Source organism: Dasypus novemcinctus, chromosome 3 (assembly GCF_030445035.2).
Source record: "Dasypus novemcinctus isolate mDasNov1 chromosome 3, mDasNov1.1.hap2, whole genome shotgun sequence".
NCBI classification, from domain to species: Eukaryota; Metazoa; Chordata; class Mammalia; order Cingulata; family Dasypodidae; genus Dasypus; species Dasypus novemcinctus.
Window position 1 is genome coordinate 150390105 of NC_080675.1, and position 12408 is coordinate 150402512.

At 57.6% G+C, this 12408-nt stretch overlaps 1 protein-coding gene across 4 annotated transcripts; it reads right to left on the minus strand.

The window, feature by feature from the left end:
• Window positions 1-94: 94 nt before the first annotated feature.
• MAN2C1 (mannosidase alpha class 2C member 1) lies at window positions 95-11553 on the minus strand. Of its 4 annotated transcripts, none has more exons than XM_004473485.5 (26): window positions 11372-11553; window positions 10971-11096; window positions 10389-10512; window positions 9115-9185; window positions 7895-8072; window positions 7445-7634; window positions 5822-5928; window positions 5611-5721; window positions 5143-5235; window positions 4918-5034; window positions 4630-4725; window positions 4380-4525; window positions 3903-4026; window positions 3401-3522; window positions 3171-3256; window positions 2855-3013; window positions 2617-2714; window positions 2372-2466; window positions 2022-2126; window positions 1757-1913; window positions 1501-1644; window positions 1081-1190; window positions 921-1000; window positions 609-757; window positions 415-524; window positions 95-339 (listed from the first exon to the last, which is right to left on the minus strand). In XM_004473485.5, the coding sequence occupies exons 1-26, from the start codon at window positions 11467-11469 to the stop codon at window positions 210-212; spliced, it is 3126 nt and encodes a 1041-aa protein (XP_004473542.3). In that variant the 5' UTR covers window positions 11470-11553; the 3' UTR covers window positions 95-209. The 4 variants fall into 4 exon arrangements, with proteins under 4 accessions (XP_004473542.3, XP_071070400.1, XP_058150537.1 ...); XM_071214299.1 differs by having other exon boundaries at window positions 10994-11096; window positions 11372-11512; XM_058294554.2 differs by lacking the exon at window positions 10971-11096.
• Between the last annotated feature and the right edge of the window lie 855 nt (window positions 11554-12408).

The following is a 12408-nucleotide window of genomic DNA, read 5'->3' on the forward strand; positions in this document are numbered from 1 at the left end:
TGACCACTCAACACAGGTAGCCTTAGATCTTGCCCCTGCCCTCAGATGTCTGAGGATGAGCCCGGAGGGGGGTGAGCAGGGGCTGCCAGCAGGATTCCTACTCAAGGGGTTTATTGTGCACGGATACAATAACTGATCCTTGGTTCAGGCTGGGGAGGCAGAAATGAGGAGCCCCCAAACTGCCACAAACAAAACCCACCCCCAGGGGCTCAGTCCAGTGGGGGCTGCAGCACGAGCAGCAGGGACTGCACTTGGAAGGGGGTAAAGGTGAGCTTCAGGCTGGCGTCGTCGCGCAGGGGCAGCTGGCCAGCAGGGTGGCGCCGCTCTAGAAGGTCGCAGCTGGAGACAGCAAGGGCCGTTAGGGTGCGTGAGGGCCGGTCCCGCCCTTCCCCCCCTTCCCCTTCCCCCACTCACAGGGCGGCCTCCTGAACCGGCAGGGACGTGTGCAGCCAGCAGTCAACGTGGCTGCCGTGGGCCTCGTATAGCCGCAGGACCAGCGTGCGGCCCTCGGGGCTGGACTCCGCCTGGGGGGGGGGGGGAGGCGGGCGGTGGGCGGGGCCGAGGGCGGGCCCACCCGGGGACCCCGGCCCGGCCCGGCCCGGCCTTGCCTGCTTGACGGTCTCCAGCACCACCGCCGGCGTGGACAGGGAGAAGGCGCTCCAGGCAGTGGCGGGCGCCGGGCCCGGGGCGGGCAGCGCCAGCAGGGGGAAGTTGAGGTTATAGGCGGCGCGGATGACTCCGGCATCCTGGAAGGAGCCTGGGGACGCCGACCGGAAAGGGCGCACATTGGAAAATGGGGGCTCCCCTCCCACGCCCCTAGAGGGGGTGGGGAGGTAGGGCGGGTGGAGAAATCAAGGCTCAGAGAAGGGCAGAGAGGTGCTCAGGGTCGAAGGAGAGCCCCACTGTCCCCGCACTCTCACCCTTGTGTGGCATCAGTGCATAGGTGAACTCGTGGCGCCCCATGTCAGCAGAGGCGTCGGGGGCCTTGGGTGACCGCAAGCTGGGATGGGACAGGATGGGTTTGAGCCTGGCAGAGGAGTCCCCCCGGGCCAGCCCCCGCGTCTCCGGCACCCCACTCACAGTGAGAGACTGAGGACACTGCCATGCACCGAGGCCCCGTACTTGCAGTCGTTGAGCAGGGCCAGGCCGAAGCCATGCTCAGACAGATCCACCCAGCGGTGGGCCCACACCTGGAAGGCAGAGCCGGGACCCACTTGGCGCAGCACCCCCACCCCATGCTCCTAGTCCTGCCTCTTACTGGGACTGCAGAATTGAATTCCCACCCCCTCATTCTAGGAGGCTCTGGACACTCTTTTAAGAAGCCTCACTTTCCTCATCTGTGAAATGGTCAAAGTATTAAAACTAAATGTAAAGTGTTTGCAACAATGTCTGGCATACGCTTAAGGAGGTGGTTAACGGTGACCATCGTTATTACCCTTACCCCATGCCAACCAGTCTCTCCCAGCCAGGAAGAAGCTCACCCCACCCCCAGTGTCAGACCTCAAAGCGGGCCCAGTCCCAAGAAGTGTTGTAGTGGGTGGGCCGCTGCAAGTGCCCAAACTGGATCTCATAGGTGGCCTGGGGGCTCCGCACACGGGCAGGGAACTCCACCTTCAGGAGCTTGTGGGCCTCGTGCCAGTGCACCTGTGGGCAGGGCAGACGGTGGGGGAAGGGAAGGGAGACACACAGGCCTGGGGAGGCCCCTTCCCCACCAGCTGCAGCTGGGAAGATACCCACCACCCCGGGCCCCTGCTACCTCAGTGTGGAAGCGGACATAGGGACAGCCAACGTCGAGCACAACCTCCTGGCTGAGCCGGCTGTTGGGGCTGAGCTGCAGCAGGAACCACGCGCTGCCCCGCAGGCCGCCCTCTGTGCCCACTGCCAGGGTGCCCACTTGGCCCAGCACAGGCTTCCTGTGGGATGAGGGTGGGAGGTATTGAGCAGTGCAGGCTGGTGGTGATCCTGGAGGGGGCCTAACAGGCCTGCATTGCCCCACCCTCCAAGTCCTGCCATCCCCGCACCGTGTCTCTAGGTGGTAGTCCATGATGTCCCACGCGTCCCAGTACAGGGGGACATCGTCAAACAGCACAAACTGGTTCCCCACAGCGCCCTCAGCAATGGTCTCCCTGGAAGGACATGGTGATTCGTGCTTTGGCACTGTCTGACCTTGGTCTCCCCAGCTGCTTGAGGTGGGGTGTGACAGGTGATGGTCCAGGGGACAGGGGACTCCTAGCCCAGCCTGCACTGCTCCATGTTTAAGTCCCAGCACAGAGCTGCTGGTGGGCTGCTGCAGGCAAAGCTATGACCAGCAGACAGAGGGAATGGGGTCTGGGATCTACCTGCCAGACACGGGCAGGACAGGGGCTGGTACCTGCCGGAGGCCACCAGGACCAAGGATGACAGGTGGCCGGTCGGGTCCAGCCTCACCCGGATGATGCCGTTGTCCAGAGTCACAGAACCGTCCGTCTTGTGGGAGGAGGCCTTGAGACCAAGTCTGCAGGGGCTTCCCACAACCAGTAACCCCCCAGCCCCGCCTCACCACCTGCTCTAGGACGGGGCTCCCGTTAGGGCGCAGTCACGACAGCTCCTGCCCCACAGGAACTCACCAGGACTCACCTCTTGCATCACAAACACAGACTGCTGGGGCAGCAGGGGCTGCAGTGAGGTGGGGGCTGGGGCAGGAGCATAGCCCATGCTGGGCACTGTTGCCAGGGCTGAGGACGAGGCCTGGCATCAGGGCCACCTGCCTGGCCTGCCAGGAATCTTGCTCAGGGCGAGGGAGGGGGTGGAGAAGGACGTGGCTCCTCCTCTCCAGCCTGGGACACCCCGGGGCAGTCCCATCCCCAGCGCCTACCTAGGCTGTGGGCACCGCCGCCGGGCCTGGGCAGGGCCAGCACTTCAGTGCGCTTCCAGGGCAGCGTGTTGACGATGAGGAGGCCCTCGGGACCCGGCTCCCCGGCACACAGGCCCGCGGCAGCAGTGCTGAGCAGTCTGTTGCCATGGGAACGGATGTCTGAGGAGAGACCAGCTGGTCTAGGGTGGGGGCAACAGGTCTGAGACCACCCCTATATGTCCCACAGGAACTCTGTGGGATTGACTCTGGGTGTTTGCAGAGAGGAGGGAACTGTTGTGCTGACCTCTGACCTCTACGGCCCCCATCCCAGCCTCACCTTGGTAGTGGCACATGGCATCCTCTGCCACCAGCTGGATGCAGCTTCCTGGCACTACGTCATGGAACTGGTTCAAGAGCAGGAGCCTGCAGGAGCCGAGGGCAGGCATGGGGGAGGCAGGGGCAGTAGTGGGGAGGTGGGAGAGGAACAAAGGCTGGAATGAGGGGAAGCCCTGAAGGTGTCTGGGGCAAGAGGTGAGGTGCAGGGCAGGGGGAAGAAACCGAACTGACCTCCAAAGTTTCTGCAAAGTTTCTGCCGGGTACAGGAACTGGGCACTGCGGGCCAGAGCCAGGCTGCTGAGCAGCTCCACGTCGTGCAGAAGCCGCTCACACTCTCGGTTCCCCTTCTTGATCTGAGCCCAGGGTGGGGGAATCAGGCTGGAATCTGCTCAAGACCCCGGGCCTTCCAAAGCCCTCCTTTGCTCAGAATCCTTGCTGGCTCCTCAGAGCCTCCTGGATAAAGCCTCTTGGGGGTAGACCTGCCCCAAAGACCCTCCCTACTCTCCCCTCAGCCCAAATCCCTTCCTTTTCCAAGGATGCTCAGTCCTGCCTCCAAGAAGCTTTCCTGACCAATCAGGCTCTCCCACTTTTGAGCTCCTGCAGCCCTTGGAATACAAGCCTCTTGCCCCAGGGCTGGGCTGGGCTCTGTCCACACCCCATTTGCCTGCTTCCGCCTCTGACTCCCTACTGGTCCAGGGCACACCCTCCTGTCTGGCTCCCGCCCTGCTCTGACCTGGGCCTGGCTGGTGTAGGTGCCGTTGTGCAGCTCCAGGAAGAGTTCCCCGACCCACGTGCACAGCTGCCCCGAGGTGCCCTCCAGAGCCGAGAAGAGCCGCCCCGGAGAGGACAGCTGCACTCTGAGGGGACAGCGAGCCTGGGCATCCCGGCCTCTCCACGCCACGTAGCTCACCCTCCGTCAAAACCTGCCCTGAGACTAAGGCGCCTCCTCTTTTCAGGGGGCTCCCCAGCCAGAAAACCCCAGGAGAGCCACTCCCTCTGGTGGGTTCAAGCCCCTTCCCACCCTCTGCTTCTCCCCATCACCCCAGGACCTGCAGGGTGGCAGTCTGGAGGAACCAGTGGTCCAGGATTGGGATGGGACAAAGCCCAGTGGAAGCACTAGACCCAATATATGAGCAGAAGAAAGAGCTCAAGGCCAGGGCCAAGGGCAGGGCTAAGTGAGAGCCACGACCTGCTGGAGGCCAGGCCTGACCTGGGCAGCCCGTCTGTATTGCACAGGCGCTTCAAGCGGTCCAGCATGGCCTGGGTGGGGCCACCACCCCCATCCCCGAAGCCAAAGAGGAAGGCACTGTGGTTGGTCCGCCCCTTGTCACGGTTGTTGGTCACAGTCTTCAGCACCTGCACGGGCAGGGGCAGGTCAGCGTGGGCCCACCTAGGACAGGCTGCCCAGCCCTCGCCAGCCCCCACCCCCCACCCCTGCCCAGCCACTAGGTGCCCCTCACCTCCTCCACACTTCCCTGCATCCCGTATGAGTCACCGGGTGGGAAGTGGGTCAGCACGCGGGAACCATCCAGCCCCTCCCAGAAAAAGGTATGGTGCTGCGGGCAGGGGACAGAGGCACAGCACGAGAGGCCAGCATCAGGGCAGGCAGGGGTGGGCCTTCCAGCCCTGCCTATGGTGTGACCTGGGGGAGTCACTCTCCCTCTTGGTGGGGATATGGTGGTCTGTCCGCACCCCTACATCAGGCTGGAGAGGTGAACTGGCCAGGTGGGACCCTGGGGCCTGCTCACCGGAAAGGAGTTCACCAGGTTCCAGCTCAACTTCTGGGTCAGGAAGCGCCTGACGCCACAGCCGAGCATGATCTGTGGGAGCTGTGCCGAGTAGCCGAACGTGTCCGGGAGCCAGAACTGTGGGGAAAGGGCATCTGGGACATGAGAACCAGGGCTCTTGGTGGAGCAACCCCAACCTCAGTGCCTTGTCGCTCCTGGTCCAGCTCCCACCATCTGTCCACCCACCTCGGAGCACATCTTCCCAAACTCCCGCAGAAAGAAGTTCTGGCCCTGCAGGAACTGCCTCACCATGGCCTCTCCACTGGGCAGGTTCCCATCCTGGCAGCAAGGGAAGAGAAAGGGAGATGGGGTCAGCGCCGACGGGGAGCAGGCAGCTCAGGCCAACCCCACCCCATGCAGAAGCCAGGGCTGCGACTGTCACCAGGATCCCCGGGAAGTGGCCCCCTCCTTGCTTCAGGCCTGACTGTCCATCGGCTCCGAAGGGAGGTTCTGGGGACTGGGTCGCACAGACAGCCTGTCACAACACTTGAGACGTCTTGCCCCTTGAAGTCCCAGGCCTTTGGGCTTCCAGGGACTGAGACTTGCCACAGAGGGGGCATGAATGGTCTGCAGAAACCCACCAGCACGGCCGTGGAGGGACGTGGGCCCCATGACAGGATGGCCTGAGACTGAGGGGAAACAGAATGCATTTACCATTTCCACCCAGGTGCCCCCCACAGGCACAAACTGCCCGCGGCAGGCAAACTCCTGGAGCCGGGCGTACAGGCCGGGGTAGGAGCTCTTCACCCACGCCAGCTGCTGTGCCTGCGGGGCAGACAGGGTGGGAAGCTAGGCCAGGAGCCGGAGCCGCCCTGGGAGCCCACCCTCGCTCCAGGAGCCTGCCCCCACGTGCTGTCCATCTGACCTGGGAGCAGACAAAGATGAACTCAGGATTCCGTTCCATGAGCTGCACAGCTGTCACCCAGCTCCGGGCACATTTCCGCACAGTCTCCTTGAAGGGCCAAAGCCAGGCTAGACGGAGAGGGTAGTGGGGTGGAGGGAGAAGCAGGAAGGGCCCCAGTGCCTCACAGATCTCCAGCCCCTACCCCCACCAGGAGCAAGCCCAGCCTGGGCCTCTAGAATCATTCTAGCCCTCCACCCATCCTAGACCCTTCATCCTGCACAGCCCTGTGGCATTGCTCCTGAGCTGTCACCTCAAATCACTCTTGCAAGGTAGTGTAGGCGACAGGAAAGTGGGCCAGCAGGACTATCAGTCCAATTTTACAGGTGGGGAATGGAGGCCCCAGGCCCTGCCACAGACAGCCTGAGTCTAAGGCTTGGGACCCTTTGAGAGGCTCATATGAGAAGCAGCTGAGCTTAACCCTTCCCTTGCCCACACATCACCAGATAGCCAGGAACACGGGGCACAGTTCCCCTAGATGGACCTGCTGGGTCAGCCATCCTGCGTGAGGAGCTACAACCTCTCCTAACTTCTGGGTCACCTTCCTTCCTTCTCAGCCTAGAACCCCTACACCCTACCCACACCCTGGCACAACAGAGAAAGCCCTTGTTCTAGAGCTGTAGGCGCATCAGAATCAATACCTTAGAGCACACATTAAACATGTGGATCCCCCATAAGGCTTATAGACACTGCAGATTCATTAGATTCAAGACTGAACTTTGGATCTACCCTAGGAAACCTTCCCCTGCTCTTTTTTTTTTTTTTTTTAAAGATTTATTTATTTATTTAATTCCCCCCCCCTCCCCTGGTTGTCTGTTCTTGGTGTCTATTTGCTGCGTCTTGTTTCTTTGTCCGCTTCTGTTGTCGTCAGCGGCACGGGAAGTGTGGGCGACGCCATTCCTGGGCAGGCTGCTCTTTCTTTTCACGCTGGGCGGCTCTCCTCACAGGCGCACTCCTTGTGCGTGGGGCTCCCCCACGCGGGGGACACCCTTGCGTGGCACAGCACTCCTTGCACGCATCAGCACTGCGCATGGCCAGCTCCACACGGGTCAAGGAGGTCCGGGGTTTGAACCGCGGACCTCCCATATGGTAGACGGACGCCCTAACCACTGGGCCAAAGTCTGTTTCCCTTCCCCTGCTCTTGAACCCCCTATATCACTCCCTTCTGAGGACTTGGGCACCCTTGGCATACTCTTATTCATCCTTATTTGGTTCAAAAAAGTCACCTCCTCCAGGAAGGCTCTTGACGCAACTGGGTTAAGTGCCTCCCCTGGGCTCTCCAGCCCACCATACTTGCCTCCCATCATGGCACCAATTGTGGCTGCCTATTTTGTGAGCATCAGTCTGGTAATCCCATCCCACCCCTACATCTGGCATGAGGCCTCCCAAGGCATCAGATTTTGTCGAAGGAGTAAATGAAGCCAGAGCTAGCAGAGCCCACAGTCCAATCATCCAGCCACATTTTACAGTTGGGGGAAACCGAGGTCCATGGTGGGTAAGGATTTAGTAAGGGGTTACGCAGTGCATCAGGGTACAGCTAGGGCTTTAATTAGGTGCCTCCCCCAGCCCACCTGGCAGCTGCCCTACCTGTATCAATGTGGCAGTGCCCCATGGCATGGAGGGTGTGTTGGCTTTCACCTCCACGTTGGCTGAAGAACTGGCAAGCCAGAGCCTGGGCTGCTGGGAAGGTGCTGGGCTGTGCAGGGTCACACACATTCACCATCTGGTTGGCTGTGTACAGAGCCTGGAAGCTGCGCTGGTTGTCCTCCCCGAGGCCCTGCAGCAAAGTTCCACCTCTACATACCCTTCTCAAACAAGTGTCTCAGGCATGCTCCTCCCTCCCTCCATGCCTTTGCACATGCTGGTTTCCCTGCTTAGCCCTGTCTCCTCTCTCCTTCACCCAGGGAAACCTCAACACTCAGGAGGCAGAAACACTCCCTGATTTGGGTTTCCAGCTACCTGATCCTGGAAACAACATGCCCTGGACAGACTCTAGAGGTGACCGGGTGTGTATGTGCATGTGTGTCTGTCAAGTACCTTGGCCATGCCCAGCAGCAGCTCCAGATCCACCAGGAGCTTGTAGACATCCCGGTGGAATACGGCCAGCTCGGCCCGGCTCACCTGGAACATCTTCTCGGGGTCAGGGGCTGCAATCATGCTCCCCTTCCCGGCCCCCAGGAGCCCATTGCAGGCTACTTCCACATAGAGGGTCAGGCTACAAGGGTAGGGAGGCAGCCTCAGGCCAGGGGAGGAGGGACCTGGAGGCATTCAGCTGACCCCTGCCCATTTACCTCCAGGACCCACCACCCAGAGGATCCCATCCTGAGTCAGGTGTGTGTGCGAGACAGTCATGGTAGAAATGCCAGATCACACTCATGTACTGCTAGTGAGTGTTCCACTTTGGTAAGGGAGAAAGAGTTGCCAAGTTTGGAACCATGTGGATTATCCTGCTGGTTGGCCTTTAATTTCCAAGGCTATCTCTGCAAGGCACTGCCTTGGTCTGGGAGCCTCTTTGAATATTAAAAGCAGGAATGGATTTTCCAGTCTTTCAGACCAAAAATCACCAAGGCCCAGACTCATCAGCCACACTGGAAGGACAGACCATTCACTGGAGCAGTATCTGTGCTCTAGGTGTACAGCAGAGGGCCAGTGGGCTGTGGTACTGGCTACTGTCTTCAGAGACCTCTCCCTCCTTCCTCCTCCTATGTCCATTAACAGATTCCCCATCCTGAGCTCCCAGATTTTCTTTCAGAACACTCATCACTTTTACAATATATGAGTATCCTGTCCCCCCTGTCTGGGACCACTATATACCCAGTGGCTAGAAGCATCTGATACACAGGGTCCAAAAATTATAAAATAAAATGTGTAAGAAGAGTTTTTAATGACTTCATAGAATGCCCATATTATAATATGGAATGAAAAAAAATCAGGATGCAAAGTATCCAAGAAATAGAATCTCAGCTAGTAACACTATGCATGGAAGAAATATTGAAAAGATGCTAAAGATGATCATCTCCAGGTGGTGGGATAAGGGGAGTTGTTTACTTCTTTGTGCTTGTCTGTATTTACCACAAGAAGGTAAACATTTTTATAGTCAGAAAAAAATTATGTTTTTAAAAACAAACCCTGAGATTTGGGGATGGCTGTGCTGGAAAAGGGGGTGAGGTGTGCTTGAGATCACCCTGGGCCTTGGCTCTTCCCTGTCCACCAGGCCCCTTCACCCAGCTCTGACCAGGGCACAGGCTCTCACTCACCTGCGGGGGTCTCCCTCCCCCAGCCTGTCATTCAGGACATAGCTGGTCTTCTCACCTTCTTTGGTTAAACCCTGGTGAGGGGTAGAGGAAGAGAGAGAGAGAGGAAGAGAGAGAGAGAGAGAGAGAGAGAGAGGGCTTGATACCTTTTAGACAGTTCACGTCAAATATAAGCTGAAGGAGGCCAGGGCCTTCTACCAGGTCCCCAGATCTGGGTCCTCTCCTCCAGCAGGGCCAAGAATGACAAATCAGGGACCCCTGGTAGCAGGTACTCTATCTCTGCCAGCAGCCAACACCATGACTACCAAATGGCACCTGTTCACCAGCCGAAGAGCCCCTGGTCTTATGGGAAGTGTCCTGGGCAGTGGGTCAAGGGACTGGAGTATGGTTTCTGGTGACCTCTGCATCTCTGAATAAAAGTCTGAAGGGAAGCTCCACGGAGTCAGGGTCAGTGCTTGGCACAGTGCCTGGCCCAGAGAGAGCATTCAGAAGACACCAATGAATGGAGGCAGGGAGGGGCTCTGCTTTCTCTAAGTGCAGGAAGAACAACCTTATGTCAGGTTGATGGCCCTAACACGATGGTCCATGAGTGGTGCCAAATGGTTGAGAGTTAAGAACATGAACTTGGGATTTACTTCAACTTAGAATGGAAGGTACATGAATCTGGGCAAGTTAACTGCTAGATACCACAGTTTCTTAATCTGCAATGAATATAGAGACCTCTATTTTCATAGGACTTTAAGATTAAACCTGTTAGGGTTGGATGTGTAAGCAAGACACTTAACAGTGGTTATATTTAGGAAATGGATTGGGTTGGTAGGGAGAGATCCATAACTTCAAGGGAAGAAGACATAAATTTTCACTTTCTACCATTTAGAACTGTTTGAACCCCCCCCCCCCCAGCATATATTATATATTATAAAAATCAGTTTATTTAAATCTAAAAATAAAAATGATACAGTCTGCAAAGCCCCTAGCCTGGTACCTAATGGAGAATTGATAAATGGATCTGCTGTAATTTTTATTAATGTACTTTAGTATTTTCAGCCCAGAATGGGACAGTGATCAGTATGGAACAGGGTTGGTTTTGCACTAATTATGTTGAGACCTTTAAGCCACCCACTGTGGGAGGAACCAGCTACACCGGGGCTCAAGTGGCAATTTCCTCAGTCCTAAGATCCTAATACAGTCCTGTAGGCAGAGCCACTCAGCTGTGGCTCTTCCAGAGACCAGGGCTGAAATGTGGTCATACCTGCCCCTAGGAAAGGGTTCCTCACCTGGACAGGTTCCCCATCACGCCACACCAGGCCTTCTCCGTCACTTTCCCAGCGAAGGAGGACTTCCTGACCCACCCATGCTTCCGGGATGGTTAGCTCCACCCGGAACCAACAAGTCCACCATCTGCAAGAGAGCCATGGAGATGGGCCTATGGATACATGTTGGCATTCTTCCTTGGATTAAGTGTCAGCAGACTTGAGACCTCCAGCAAGCATCTGCAGTCTCACAAAATTCAGTTCTGAGTCACTACAAAGGAGCAACGGGGTGGGGTGTAAGGTGAGGGGGAGAGGCAGAGTGGTCAGGGGTCCATGATCCCTCCTAGGGTACCCTTCCTAAGGGGTGTCTATTGGCTGGGGGACCGGCAGATGAAAACTCTCCCATGAAGACTGAGGAAGTAGGGGGCTGTTCCCAGAAGAGGGTGTTGCTCTGTTCCCTGTGGCTGTCTGGGGGGAGAGGGCAGAAAATGGGGATGTGACCCTTAGAGGTGGGAGCTCCCTGTTTCTCTGGGTGCGCAAGGGGCGGAGGAAGTGGGGGATCTCTTTTGACCCTCTGGCCTCGCCCTCTCACTGCACGTTACGCACGTAGGTCCGAAGCTGTCCCCGACCTGCGCCGGGCGGAAGTCCTGCTGGATTGCCTGCTGGTAGGGAATCCTCTCCGGCGTCAGGAAGCAGGAGAGCGCATCCACTGGACAGCTGTCCCCAAAGAGCCTGGGCGGGAGGGGCCGGTGGGCGCGTGCTCGAGACGGCCCCCTTTCCACCCGTGGGCCAGCCGGTGGGTGGGCACGCGCGTTCCCTCGATCCACCTCCAAAAAGGCTCTCCGACAGCCCCACAGAACATCCTATCCCCGCCCAGGGACCTTGCTCTGCCCCCGGCGGGCACTTCGTCCCGCGGCCTCGGTGGCCGCAGCTTGGGTTTCCCCCCGGAAGAGAAGGCTGAGGGCGCGCGGATGCAGTTGGTCGGCTCCCAGGGCCAAAGGGCGCACCTGCCGTAGAGATTACAGTCGGTAAAGTAGAGCGGCGACACAAACTTCTCCACCCGCTCCACTGTGGTGCGCCAGTGCTTCAGGACCGGCGTCGCCATTGCCGCGCGCCCACCCTTCTCTCCGGAAGACCCCCAGCGCTGCCGGCGCGGTTCACGGCCTGGAAGCAAAGGTTCCGGCGTCCGAAGGGCACCTGCTATCCCGGGCAACTTTACTTGGAACACCGAGGGCTCCCGGAAGCATGGCTGTTTTGAACTTTGAGCGGGAGGTTGAAAGCTAGAGACTGAGCGCTCGAAGCCCTCCTCTGCTCACGTTGCCCAAGGTCCTGGGACAGCTACAGGGTTGGGAAGTACCAAGGGCGGGGACCCTCGGCTGCTGCAGAGGTTAGATCCCTCAGTGTCAGAAGCAGCAAGTGAAAACCCTTTTCCCCGCCAGCCCGTACGACCCCTGGGGATGTTTTTTTTTTCCGTTTCTACTTGGATGAAGGCTTCCAAGCTGATCGGCAGGATTTTTGTTTTTGGCATCCCAGTAATCTCGGCTTCCTCTATTACACGTATTTTATGTACATTGCTAACTCTTGCCTATCATTAGAAACTCTGGAATTGTTTTGAGAAAGCAGATCAGTCACACATTCAAGCTCCCAATATATGCAGTTCACCACCCTGTACTGTAAAGCACAGGGAAGCAATAATGCCAAAAACAGACCTCCAGAGGCATCTTCAGGTGGCCTTAGTCCATTAGCAGCTTTATTTTTTTTCCTCCTGGGATTGCCAGGGAGTTCTTAAAATCATTTAGGAAGAAAAATATATACATACCAACCCTGATCTTTTCATGGAAATACTGACCAAATCAAGGTTACATTTCAAATGTAAATCACATGGAAAGGGGACTAAAGTATAGAGTACCAAAAGTGATTTAAAATAAAGATAACTTTCTGCTCTAATACAGACTGTATTTAGAGCCTGGGGCTCAAATTTCAGACTGTAGGAGGGATGAAAATGCTTCTTGAAAAAAGCCTGGCTGCAGGTGAAGCTCCTCCT